The sequence below is a fragment of the Prunus mume genome, linkage group LG8 (assembly GCF_029339155.1).
Source record: "Prunus mume cultivar Tortuosa linkage group LG8, ASM2933915v1, whole genome shotgun sequence".
In the NCBI taxonomy this organism is placed as follows: domain Eukaryota; kingdom Viridiplantae; phylum Streptophyta; class Magnoliopsida; order Rosales; family Rosaceae; genus Prunus; species Prunus mume.
In genome coordinates, this window is record NC_142705.1 from 1,343,899 (window position 1) to 1,357,153 (window position 13,255).

At 38.0% G+C, this 13,255-nt stretch overlaps 3 protein-coding genes across 4 annotated transcripts; all 3 read left to right on the plus strand.

Moving 5' to 3' along the window:
• The first annotated feature begins 650 nt into the window (after positions 1–650).
• SCPL29 (serine carboxypeptidase-like 29) lies at positions 651–5,901 on the plus strand. Of its 2 annotated transcripts, XM_016796420.2 has the most exons (11): positions 651–694; positions 796–1,199; positions 1,551–1,658; positions 2,340–2,435; positions 2,525–2,617; positions 3,210–3,295; positions 3,385–3,648; positions 4,197–4,330; positions 4,829–4,924; positions 5,169–5,274; positions 5,432–5,901. In XM_016796420.2, exons 2-11 carry the CDS (start codon positions 923–925, stop codon positions 5,591–5,593), a joined length of 1,422 nt encoding a protein of 473 aa, XP_016651906.1. In that variant the 5' UTR covers positions 651–694; positions 796–922; the 3' UTR covers positions 5,594–5,901. The 2 variants fall into 2 exon arrangements, with proteins under 2 accessions (XP_016651906.1, XP_008243035.1); XM_008244813.3 differs by lacking the exon at positions 651–694 and having other exon boundaries at positions 730–1,199.
• A 357-nt stretch (positions 5,902–6,258) lies between these two features.
• Positions 6,259–9,339, plus strand: LOC103341305 (cyclin-dependent kinase-activating kinase assembly factor-related / CDK-activating kinase assembly factor-like protein). Its single transcript, XM_008244811.3, has 7 exons — positions 6,259–6,403; positions 7,184–7,250; positions 7,360–7,458; positions 7,974–8,047; positions 8,127–8,230; positions 8,448–8,513; positions 8,864–9,339. The coding sequence occupies exons 3-7, from the start codon at positions 7,394–7,396 to the stop codon at positions 9,128–9,130; spliced, it is 576 nt and encodes a 191-aa protein (XP_008243033.2). The 5' UTR covers positions 6,259–6,403; positions 7,184–7,250; positions 7,360–7,393; the 3' UTR covers positions 9,131–9,339.
• Positions 9,340–9,651: 312 nt separating this feature from the next.
• On the plus strand, positions 9,652–12,669 carry LOC103341304 (Tetratricopeptide repeat (TPR)-like superfamily protein). The gene has a single exon (XM_008244810.3). The coding sequence runs from the start codon at positions 9,814–9,816 to the stop codon at positions 12,538–12,540; it is 2,727 nt and encodes a 908-aa protein (XP_008243032.2). The 5' UTR covers positions 9,652–9,813; the 3' UTR covers positions 12,541–12,669.
• Positions 12,670–13,255: the final 586 nt, after the last annotated feature.

Below are 13,255 nucleotides of genomic sequence, written 5' to 3' on the forward strand. Positions count from 1 at the left end.
GCTGATGGGGGCATGGCTTGTGGTGGGTTTGGGTGCTTATGGATGATGTTGGGGGTGATGGTTAGTTGCAGAGGGAGGAGGAAGGATGATAGGGCCACCTTTGGGGATATGGAGAGGTTGGGTAGATGCGTAACAGGTTAGGGAGGAGGGGATTGGGTTTATTTATTTATTATTTATAAATATTATTATTAATAATTGAGTTAAAGTTTTTTAAAAGAAAATCTTTCTTTTTATTTTTTACACTTGGCACCTACATGGCATCCAATTTAACAAAATTATGGGTCCCATTCTTGTCACGTTAGCATTTCTAGTAGAGTTTTTGACTGACTTAACGGTGGGGGTAAATTGAGATGCAAAACATCTATTAATAGGGCAAAGTGAGTCATTTTAACTTTTAAATGATAAAGTAAGATTTGATCAAAATTTCCGGGGTACTACAATAAATAAGCCTAAATAAAAATAAGAGCTTTCACAAATAACAAATCATGTTTTGTTTTGTTTTATCTTTTTGCAGAACGAAACATGCCATCACTTTCCATACATCATAATTTCAAAGACTAATTCAATAAAATTTGATCTGGTTAGGTACTTTTTTCCCCAAAAGTTAAATTAGAATTATTAGAAAGGTTTTGATTAGAGACAAGAAGACTCAGAAACAGAAAGGTTTCCTTTTTCTTTTGGTCGAAACAGAAAGGTATTTGGAAATGACATATATAGTTGGAAATAATTTTGGTGTACCATTTTCGGTAGCCTTTTCTAATATTAGTTGTTGCCTTTAAAACTGTTATTGCACAGGTCAGTCTTGCAGAGATAGAGACATTCCATGATGGTTTATCTACAAAACTAGCAAAAACCAGCGTTTTCAGGAGCACTCTTTTATTGACCCCCTCCCCCTCCTCCTCCGTCTCTCTCAACCGCAAAAATGGTCAAACCCAGTTGGGCATTTGTTCTCACCTACTTCATCATCCTCCTCAACCTTCATCTGGGCAGTGTTTTTGCAACTATTCCCACAGACGCACTTGCCCAACAGAAATTGGACAAAGTTCTTGAGCTGCCTGGTCAGACCTTCAACCTGAGCTTTGCACACTATGCTGGGTATGCCACTGTCAATGAAGATTCTGGGAGGGCTCTCTTCTACTGGCTTGTTGAAGCTGCTGAGGACCCTGGTTCTAAGCCTATTGTTCTCTGGCTAAATGGAGGTTGAGCTTCAAATTTTTGCATAAGCTTCTCGTTTATCTTTGTGATAGTGCTGTTTTGACTTCTCTTGCTGTTAAATGTAGTACGTCCGTCCATTTTGTTTACTATTTGTGTTATGTTCTGTAATATTTGGAATACATTTCTGGAATTTTTTTTTGAAGGCGGTCAGAAATCTTTCTAGTGATAGAATAAACTTGCTTAATTTCCTATTCGTTTATTAATGGTTGCTTCGTTTTATGAAAGCTTTGTATTTATCTCTCGAGTGCTCTTTGGCTATTACTGTTTTGTTTCCCAATTTGGTATTTTTATTGATTTAGAATTTTTTCTTTCTGAATGGTTTCTCACCTCCTTAGGACCTGGATGTTCATCAATTGCTTATGGGGAGGCAGAGGAAGTTGGTCCATTTCATATTAAGGCAGACGGGAAGACCCTATATTTGAATCCTTACTCTTGGAATCAAGGTGAGAAGCTTCTCATAACTTGTTAGAGGAGGTTATTAGGATTTTTTCGTTTTAATTATCGTAATGAATTATGTCAGCCAAAACTTAACAGATATAAAAAGATACCAGCCAGAGGTTACAGGTTGTTTTATGTGTGAATTGTGTATGTGAGAAATATTTCAAGATGTGTATTATCAATTATATATTTGAGTTCCCCTTTATAATACTTGTTGCGGATGTAAGGGGCTTGGAGTTCAAGTGGTTAAGAGTCATTACCCCTGCACCTGAGGTCCCCTGTTCGAAATCCCCCTTCCCCAATACCCCATGTACTAAAACCAAAACCAAAACAAAACCCAAAAAAAAAAAAAAAAAAAAAAACTTGATGTGAATTATAGGTCTCAGGACTATAGCATCATTTTACTCGGATTAGTGCTTCATACGGGTTGTTCTCTTACTTGTTTAAAAGCATCTTAGCAAATGAGCATATGCGTTCCTCTCAGTAAGCACATGATTGCTGAGAAGCGTGCATGCACCTTTTTCTTTGTGCCTCTCTTGTTTATCTCTTACTTTATGGTTGAAGTTGCTTTATTCCACTGCATCAAGCGTGGTACTCACAGTGACTGTAGAATATATTTTTAGAATGATAAAACCACATCTTAGTAGTTCTTTACAAAATGTCTAATTGCTTTTACCTTTTTGCAGTTGCTAACATTCTATTTCTCGATTCACCTGTTGGAGTTGGTTTTTCTTATTCAAACACTTCCTCTGATTTGCTATCCAATGGAGATAAAAGAACGGGTACTTTTCCATGTCTCATTTTTATGCTTTGAGCTATTTATGTTGTTAGCTTATTATGCACATTAGATTATAATTATGTTGTTTTGCAGCCGAAGACTCTCTAGCATTTCTATTGAAATGGTTTGAGCGCTTTCCCCAGTACAAGGGAAGAGAATTTTATATCACTGGAGAGAGCTATGGAGGTAGACAAACCTACTTTGCTTGTTTGCTTTTACATTATGTCATTCACCTTTTGCCCTTCCAATGGTAAACATGTAAAACTTAAACTAAATGCAATATATCTCTATTCTCATGTCTTTGCGTGTGTGTTGTAAAGGGAGTACTTCGTTCCATTTTATGTTTTATTCTATTTTTATTACTTAGTATGTTGGTGAGGTAGAGAAGTGGTACATTATTACCTCCCATCTCATTTGGTTCTCTTAGTATACTTATTGCTTTGGGATGCAGTATATCATATTCACTCGGAAAATTGGTTGACTAAAGCAACCTCATCAGGGCTCCCTTCCCACCATTAAAAAAGAAAACTAATTATAGAATTGCAGCTTTTTCAGTCTGGATATTGTAACAACTAGAAAGTGACTTCAGTTAGTGGTTTCAGGACAAGAGGAATGGGGTTTGAGATAGAAGCCTAACAACGCATATGCAAAATCAGTAGCAGCTCTACGTTTATTTATCTTATTCATGCATGTTCGAATTTCTTGTGTTGTATTTTGGTATATTTTGTATGACTTGGTTCTGTATTCTAGTTTTAACCACCCAAAACTTGTGTACCAGGACATTATGTTCCTCAGCTAAGTCAAGCAATTGTGAAGTACAACTTGGAAACTAAGGAAAAAGCAATTAATCTGAAGGGTTATATGGTATAGACTTGGTGATTTTCTATCACAAAGGTTTGGGGATATTGTACATTGTGTAAACACATTAAAATAACAAAGTATGTGTTATGCAGGTGGGCAATGCTCTGACTGATGATTATCATGATCATTTGGGGGTTTTCCAGTTTATGTGGTCGGCTGGTTTGATTTCTGATCAAACATACAAGTCGCTGAACCTTCTTTGTGATTTCCAGTCATTTATACACACATCAAATTCATGTGACAATATTCTAGACATTGCTAGTGCAGAACTTGGAAACATTGACCCTTACAGCATCTACACTCCTGCATGCCCTGCTAATGTTAGCCAGTCTAATCGGCTGCAGAAACAAATGCATGTGAGTGCAATAAATTGTCTACTACATTCCATGCGAGCTATTTTTTACTTTAAATTTCTTTTCTTCCCCCTCCCCCTCCCCCTCCCCCTTCCCCACCAAAGGAAAAAATGTAAAACGAATCTCCTTGCTAGATGTATTCAGCACATTCCAAATGTTTCAAATTGCCAACCAGGTGAAAATGGTTTACATAATACTATGGCCTCTTTTACTTCTACTCTCTTTTCTAAGTTTGTTTAATATGGTTCAGTTTAATGGAAAGTTGTGGATCAGAATAGTAACTAGCCGGGGTTTCTTGATTTATCAACTGCCAATTCTTCAAAAGGTTCTTTTTCAAAATATATGTTTGTAAGAACAATCCCCAAATGATTTCACTCTCTCTTTGTGCTTAAGTTTCCTCTTTGGGGGGGTTGGGGGGGTTCATTATCATGAACTTATGAATTTATTTAGCCTCGTGAATGACTGTATTTAACTCAAACTGAGGTCTCAAATCTTTCAATGATAGTTGACTTATTGTCATACTGATGATGGAATGTGATGCCATTTGATAGAAGGTGGGCCGCATCAGTGAGAAGTATGATCCTTGTACAGAGGCACACTCAGTTGTATACTTCAATCTACCCGAGGTTCAAAAGGCTCTCCATGTTAATCCAAATCATGCACCATCTAAGTGGGCAACCTGCAGGTATAAACCAATGAAAAGAGTGCTTCAAAGCTTTTGTTTACTTTAGAACTTACGGTTTCAAATGAGCTAGTCCATCGCTAGCTCAAGATTGCTTTGGCTATCTGTAAATTCATCCCTACTGAATTGCTACACCTGTACAATACCACCAGTTCTGGTTTGCAAGAGCAAGAAACCATATTTGTCTGTGATAAATATGGACTTTGCTTTAAACTTATGGTTAGGAGATAAAAAATTCATTGAAGTTTTGGTCAATCACTATTTTTGTCTCCATCTCTGGGTTGGGGAGCCGAAGCTGGGCAAATGTGCCTTGCTGGAACTGGGATATATTGTCCTAATTTGCTTCTGCAATTTAAACCACATATCAAAATTTTATTTCACCTGCTTATATAAGCATGTCATGTGAGAGTGTTTTTGGTTTTAAAAGTGATGACCTTGATTGACAAGGCACAGTGGAAAAGTTGACATATTATGTTTATCCATTTTTTTGCTGTTTTGCAGTGATGTGGTATACACCACTTGGCAGGATTCTCCTAGGACAGTGCTGGACGTCTACAAGGAGCTGATACATTCAGGACTTCGTATATGGATGTTCAGGTCCCTCTCAACACCTTGCAGATATAGATTTGATGATTACTTGTTTAAACTTTTTGATTAGTCACATCACAGTTTTATATTCTAATTAAATGATTACATATATGAATTTCATCTGGTAAACCAAAATATTCACTCAATACTTTCCTTTACCATTGTCTTTATATGAGTAGTTTGCATCATTTACAGGAGCCATATTCATATAACTAACATGTTGGTAATCATCCTATTTTTGCGTATATGGCAGTGGTGATACAGATTCTGTGATCCCAGTTACATCTACCCGATACAGTATAGACGCTCTTAAGCTTCCAACTGTCAAGCCCTGGCGTCCCTGGTATGAGGATGGGCAGGTAAAGCAGCTTCTGGGAACTATTTTCTTCCTATATCTCTACTCATAAACAGAATACTGAAATGGGATACCCAAGTCTTGTCAATTATACAAGTATTTCTTTGAAATTTTCCCAACTTATGGAAGTAGGCATTAATACAATTAGGCCTCGTTAACAGGTTGGAGGATGGACACAGGAATATGCTGGGCTGACATTTGTGTCAGTGAGGGGAGCAGGCCATGAAGTCCCTTTGCACAAACCCAAGCAAGCGCTCACACTTATCAAAGCTTTCTTGTCAGGATCTTCAATGCCGTCTTCAGAACTTGTCAGTGACTCTTGAAGGTTTCTTTTCGCAATTGGCCCTTGAATTGGCAGGAAAAATTCATGCAGTGTTATGCTTGGTTACTTACTATGCATTACTGCGGAAGTGGTCACATTTAACACCCAAGGATCCAGTACACTTTTGTTTCTCTGGGAAACAATAAAGAGAAACTTTAGGGTTTTACGTTGTTAAGAAGAAGAAACCAAAATAAAGGAACTTGAGAGTGGCTGCCATTCAATAATCATGTACTGCTATGCAAGATTTTACCCTTGTCTTTAAGACGACATGTCACTACGACATTTCCACAAAGCTTTATTTTTCTTGAACATGAGTTTATGAAGTGAATAAGTTCATCAAGAACCAAGAAAAATACTAATTCTTAACTTGTCCTAATGGACCTTGAATTGAAGAACAACATGAGTGAGCGATATTGGGGGCGGGAGATTTGAATACTGAAGAGGGGTGAATGCTCTTATCAAGAGGAAATAAAAAGAGTGAAAAAACAGGAAATTAGCTGCAGATGCATACCAAAAAACAATCGCGGAGGTTAATGGGGCCTACGAATTAGAAAAGCCCATAATTTAATCACAGGCCCAATTCGGGTCTACAAGTTTGGGCCGAAATAAGAATGAGCATTCATTGGTTTGTCATCATCAGCCCTACCCGAGGCTTTCCAATGCTTCCCTTCTTGTCGGCTCTCTCTCTCTCTCTCTCTCTCTCTCTGTATTTCACCACAACTATCTCCTCCTATGTAAAACGGTACCTCCTCCAGTCCTCCTCTTTTCAATACCAATGGTGCTGGGAGCTTACTCATCCTAACCAAGCTAGGTATGCATCTCTCTCTCTCTCTCTCTCTCTCTAAATTGTCGATTTGTGCAAGTCATGCATGACCCAGGTTCTGATCAAGCTGGATTGGTGCGCATATGTTCATGGGTCCGATCAACATGGTCATTAAGTCTAACCAATCTTCTTCTTCTTTGTTAAATTGAATGCCTTCATCTTATTTAAACAAACTGCATGCTCAATTAACTCTACTTACTAAACTTTTAGTAATGCTCATTACCTGTTCGATAATTCTCGTACGGAATGTTTCATATTGGAATCAAAGTGCCTAAATATTATAAAAAGTTTCTATCTTTATATTTTTTTTGGGGTGGGGTGTTCTTAGTGCATTTACAAATTACGTCTTCAGGGAGTGAAACGGAAAAAGTGAATCGTTAAATGCACTAAGAACACCCCATCGTTTAGATGATGAAAATTTTCGCCAAGGAAAGCTCAAAAAGTTGGATGGTTTGTGTTAAAGATTACTGTGTCGTCATTCTGAGGTATGGTAGGCCAGCGGGGTTATGTTATCAGTAAATAAGTAGGGATCGGTAATTTCTTTCTCTTTTTAGGTTACAAGCTTTGTTATAGATTCTGGTAGGCATATGGAGATTGGTGTTTGTTTGTATCACAGTTTGATGTTATATTTTATTATTACAGTTCCATATTTAAGTCTATTCATCTTAAGGATGGAGAATCCAATTCCTCTATGAGTGGTGCAAAGTGATTGCGCTTCATGCTACTGTAACCTGGGCTGCCTAATTGACTTAATCTTTCATTGCCCAGATATGTTACCTTTGATGATTGAACATTGAGGGCGCTATTTTTTTTGGGAAAAGGGCACCAAATAGAGGTCAGTGTAAACTTTTCCAAGAATTTGTTCCAGTGTATATATAACTCCATCTTATTGCAGTTAAAACTTAAAACACAGAATGGGACTTAAGATACCATTGATGTTGCAGGAACAAAAGGGGAAAAAGGCTGAGGGCAACAAAAATGGTGGTTACCAGTTCTAATCCCCACAACAAGGAGATTGTTGTCAGGAAGAGGATTGCGAGCATGTATCTCTCTCTCTCTCTCTCTCTCTCTCTCTATATATATATATATATATATATATATATGGAGATTCTCCAATAAGTATTTTATGTTAAAGATTGGTTACATACTTCTAATATTCGCGGTTGGATTGCATTCATTAAATGTGTTGGTAGCTTCTTAGATGCAATTCAACAGCCGAGATTAGAAGTGTGTAACCAATCCTTAACTTAAATACTTATGGGAGAAAAATTTGTAGTGTGGTGGTTGTTTACTTTGTAGTTTGTATGAATGAGTAAAAACCATGGGTCTGCTTTTAAAAGGCATTCAAGCTTAAGGATTATGAAAGTTTAGAATCTTTTGGTGTATTAAGTATTGGAAGTGATTGTTAGTGCTCATTTATTGAACTGTAATTTTTAAGCACTGTTTTTCTTTTTGGCATAAAATGGTATATTCAGTAATATGTACTGTTAGTTATACTATTTGCTTCTCTCTTAGCCAATATATTATGCATCTCTGATGGAGATGGTTCACTGTCTAGATTCAATAAACGGGAAGAGGATTTTCCGTCCTTGAAAGAATACAATGATTACTTGGAGGAAGTGGAGGACATGAGTAAGTTTTTCAGCTTAGTTATTTCTTATATTTTTAATGAAAAGAGTTAGGCTGACAAAAAAAAATCATTCTCTGGTAGCATTTAACTTGATCGATGGAATAGATGTCCCTGCTATTGAAGCAAAAATTGCAAAGTATCAGGAAGAAAATGCTGAACAAATAATGATTAATAGAGCCCGTAAGGTACTTCAAAATAAAATCACAGTGTTTTATCCTTTCCTTTCTTTTTTTGGTTCCTAACCTGCTGGCTTTGCTTTATGAGATTTAAGTCGTAATGCTGCCTCCACATTACTTGAAAAAAAAAAAGAAGAAGCTCCCAATGCTGGCAATAGTGAACTATTTAATATTTTTCTGCAAAATCTGTGCCAAGTTTCTGATGCTGGTGTTATTAATTGAATAGGCTGAAGAGCTTGCTGCAGCTCTAGCAGCAAGCAAGGGACATCCTGCACAGAATGATACTGATGTGGTAAGAGTGGAGTTATTTCATGTATCATCATTTCCTTCTGAGTTTGTAATTGTGCTGCAAGCACCAACACTTGAGTCTGGTACACAACACTTGAATCTGTTACACGACCACTCCAAGCACCAACACTAACACTTCAAGCACACACAGTGCAGTGAAGCACCGAAGAAAAACCATACTTATGCTATTGATTGTTCAGTTGTATAATTTCCAAATGTAAGGATTGTACTGATAAGCTATTTTCAATAGACATTTCATCTTTTTTATGAGTTTATTTTTCTAAATTGTGCCAGTTTTCCAGCCCAAAGGGAAGTACATAATTTTTTAAACTGATTTTATGTGTTTATTGACAGGCTCTGAGCCAAGGCTCTCAAGCAGGATTTGGTACTGGTACACAGGGGCAGTATGCCCCTACAGTTGCAGGACAACCACGACCAACTGGCATGGGTCCACAACCACTACCACTTGGAGGGGGGCATGATATGCATGGATATGCTGTTGACGATGAAGAAATGATAAAGCTCCGAGCAGAGAGAGGTGGTAGGGCAGGAGGGTGGAGTGTAGAGATAAGCAGGAAGAGGGCACTCGAAGAAGCCTTCAGTAGCATTTGGGTTTCGTAGGATCATAGTGTTATTAAACTCTGTAATGTAATATATGGCCTTTCATGTAAGAGCAGCAACCTGTGTTCTTTCTTATATCTAAAAGAAGTTTCAGATTGTTGGCTGTGGGGTGAGGGATAACAAATGAGGATAAATATATTATGTATCAGTACAAAAACCAGATTTTTGGCTGAGTTCTATAAGTAATTATATTTTTGGATGTTCATGTATTTTTGAGGTTCTACAACAAATTAATGAAGCAGATATTTTCTCATCTAAAAATACTTTTGTATTTTCTCATCTCATGCTTGTATATTTTAGCTTTTTAAAGTTTATCCACCTAAAATTTTCTTCACGGCATAATCACCCCAAAAGGGCTTTGAGGAGAAAAAAAAAAATTCAACGGGAAAACAAAAAACAGGCCAATGCAATTGCTAGCTAACAAAGAATAACGGGTGTAGGACCGTTAAGAATCACCGACCAATAAAATCCTGAAAGCGCTAACTTTCCTTTCCTCCACTGCTTCGAACTCCATTATCTCCAACTCTACTGCATCACCTTCACTCACTCCGTCATTTGGGCATTTGGGTATTCGGGTTTCTCATTTCTTTCTCCCACCGCACTTCTTAAACTGAAATTACACTTCTTCTGCACCGACTATTCATTCGGGTGAGTAATTGATGCATTGAACTTGCTTTTGTATCATGACCTCACTGAGGTTTTCTGTTTCTCTGGAGACATTTGATTCTTCAAAGAAGTTCAATTTCTCTGCAGTCAATTCTCTTTGCTACAGTCATGTTAGTAGAGCTTCGGTAGTCAATTCTTCGAATAGAGTCTCTGGGTTCAAATTTGAATTGTCGAGCATTTCGGAACTAAATCAAATGAGTGAAGAAACCACTCTGTCTCTGTCCTCGAATAAAAATAGAGTAGATGAGAGTTTGGCTGAACAAAACCTGGATTTCAGACAAGCAAGTGTGAAGGGGTCTCGCGGCCCAAAGAATGAGGTCAAAAGAGAAAAGGATTTGAAGTCTAGTTCAAGAAAGAGTAGGTGGGTACGGGAATTGGAGAATTTGTTTGTGAATGATGGGGAACTTGATGTTGATTACTCTGTTATTGGGTCTGACTTGAGCTTGGAGCATTGCAATGATATTTTGAAACGGCTCGAGAGGTGTAGTGATGTCAAAACTCTCAGATTCTTTGAGTGGATGAGAAGCAATGGGAAATTAGAACGCAATGTGAGTGCTTTCAATTTAGTTTTGCGGGTAATGGGTAGGAGAGAAGATTGGGATGGAGCTGAAAAATTGGTTCAGGAAGTGATTGCTGATTTGGGATGTGAACTGAATTATCAGGTTTTCAACACCCTTATTTATGCATGTTGTAAACTGGGGCGACTTGAGTTGGGAGGAAAGTGGTTTCGAATGATGCTGGAACATGGGGTCCAGCCGAACATTGCAACATTTGGTATGCTAATGGTACTTTACCAGAAGGGATGGAGTGTTGAGGAGGCAGAGTTTACTTTTTTTCAAATGAGGAACTTTGGAATTTTATGTCAATCTGCGTACTCGTCAATGATCACAATTTACACCCGCTTGAATTTATTTGAAAAAGCAGAAGAGATCATTGGCTTATTGAAAGAAGATAGAGTGAGACTGAATCTGGATAATTGGTTGGTAATGATTAATGCTTATTGTCAGCAGGGTAAAGTAGATGATGCTGAACTAGTATTGGTCTCCATGCAAGAAGCAGGTTTTTCTCCAAACATTATTGCATACAATACATTGATAACTGGATATGGGAAGGCATCTAAAATGGATGCTGCTGATCACCTATTTCAGGGCATAAAGAATGCCGGATTAGAGCCCGATGAAACAACTTACCGTTCCATGATTGAAGGTTGGGGTCGAGCTGACAATTATAAGGAAGCAGAATGGTATTATAAAGAGCTCAAGCGGTTAGGGTACAAGCCTAATTCGTCTAACCTGTACACACTAATAAACTTGCAAGCCAAACATGAGGATGAAGAGGGGGCCATAAGGACGCTTGATGATATGCTGACAATGGGGTGCCAATATTCCTCAATTCTTGGTACTCTTCTGCAAGCATATGAGAAGGCTGGAAGGGTTGATAAAGTGCCTCGCCTTTTGAGAGGTTCTTTTTATCAACACATTCTTGTCAGCCAGACTTCTTGTTCCATTCTTGTCATGGCTTATGTGAAACACTGCTTAGTGGATGATACTATGAAAGTGGTGAGGGAGAAACTGTGGAAGGATCCACCTTTTGAAGATAACTTGTATCATTTGTTAATTTGCTCGTGTAAAGAGTTGGGTCATCTAGAGAATGCTGTTAAAATATACAAGCAAATGCCCAGATATGATGACAAGCCAAACATGCACATCATGTGCACAATGATTGACATCTATATCATCATGGGTCTATTCACTGAAGCAGAGAAAATTTATGTCGAGTTGAAATCTTCTGGAGTCGCCTTGGACATGATTGCCTATAGCATTGCTGTAAGAATGTATGTAAAAGCTGGTGCTTTGAAAGATGCTTGCTCTGTTCTAGACACAATGGACAAACAGGAGGGCATTGTTCCAGACATTTATATGTTCCGAGATATGCTTCGTATTTATCAGCGATGTGGAAGGCTTGATAAGTTGAAAGATCTCTACTACAAACTCTTGAAGAGTGGAGTGACCTGGGATCAGGAAATGTACAATTGTGTCATAAACTGCTGTTCTCGTGCTTTGCCAGTTGATGAGATCTCGGAGATTTTTGATGAGATGCTTCAACGTGGGTTTGTTCCTAATACCATCACCGTCAATGTCATGCTCGATGTATATGGGAAAGCAAAGCTTCTGAAGAAGGCTAGGAAGTTGTTCTGGATGGCCCAAAAGTGGGGTTTGGTTGATATGATCTCTTACAATACTATTATAGCTGCTTATGGGCGAAATAAAGACTTAAGAAACATGTCTTCGACATTTGGAGAGATGCAGTTTAAAGGATTTTCAGTTTCCCTTGAAGCATACAATACTATGTTGGATGCTTATGGGAAAGAGAGCCAAATGGAGATATTTAGAAGCGTTTTGCAGAGAATGAAGGAAACAAGCTGTGCTTCGGATCACTACACATACAACATTATGATCAATATCTATGGAGAGCAAGGATGGATTGATGAAGTTGCTGACGTGCTGACTGAGTTGAAAGAATGTGGACTCGGACCTGATCTGTGCAGCTATAACACGTTGATTAAGGCATATGGAATTGCAGGAATGGTCGAAGATGCTGTTCATTTGGTCAAGGAAATGAGAGAAAATGGTATACAGCCTGATAAGATAACCTACATCAATCTCATTAATGCACTGCGAAAAAATGATGAATATTTGGAGGCTGTAAAGTGGTCCCTATGGATGAAGCAGATGGGGTTGTAAAGTTTACATTGCTCATTGCTCATGTATATAATTTACGGCAATTTTCCTTTTATGCCTCTCAATAATACTGATAAGACATGGCTTTGTGGTCTTATAAATAAATAAAATCCGTTTTGATTTACTTATTTATTCGCTAGTTGAGCTAGCCATCGTGCCTTCTCTTACAATATATGTCATTCTTGAATTAAGTTACGCAGTCCGAAACCACTGTCCTTTGGTTATGCATTTTTCTGGCCTGAGCTGTCTTCCAAACTTGCCCTTGCAAAACAAGCTTGGTAGGAAAGGGTGCCCATGCTCATATACTAGCCCAAGATGTTCTGAATGAATGAGTAGATTTAAAGTGATTCACAATATTTGGATAATTGTACATTTGGATAATCATGCTCGGTAACTTTCAAGCAAATGGGAAGAGGCAGAGTTATCAGGAAATCAATGGAAATAAACAAACAGTTTAATTCAGGTCTACATATACAATGTGTGTAAAGCAACGGTCTAAATGCAAGTTTTCAAAAGAGGCGCCACGTATAGCCGGGCGGCTATACCATTTCTTTTAAACAAATAGGAGCCAAGTATGGCCGCGCGGCTAGACCCTTTCTTTTAAAAAAGGCAATAGGTATCGCCGGTCGGCTATAGTATTTATTTAAAAAAGGTGCACCATAAAGCCGAGTGGCTAAACTTTTTTTTAAATACAAAAACGAGCCCAGTATAGCCGCGC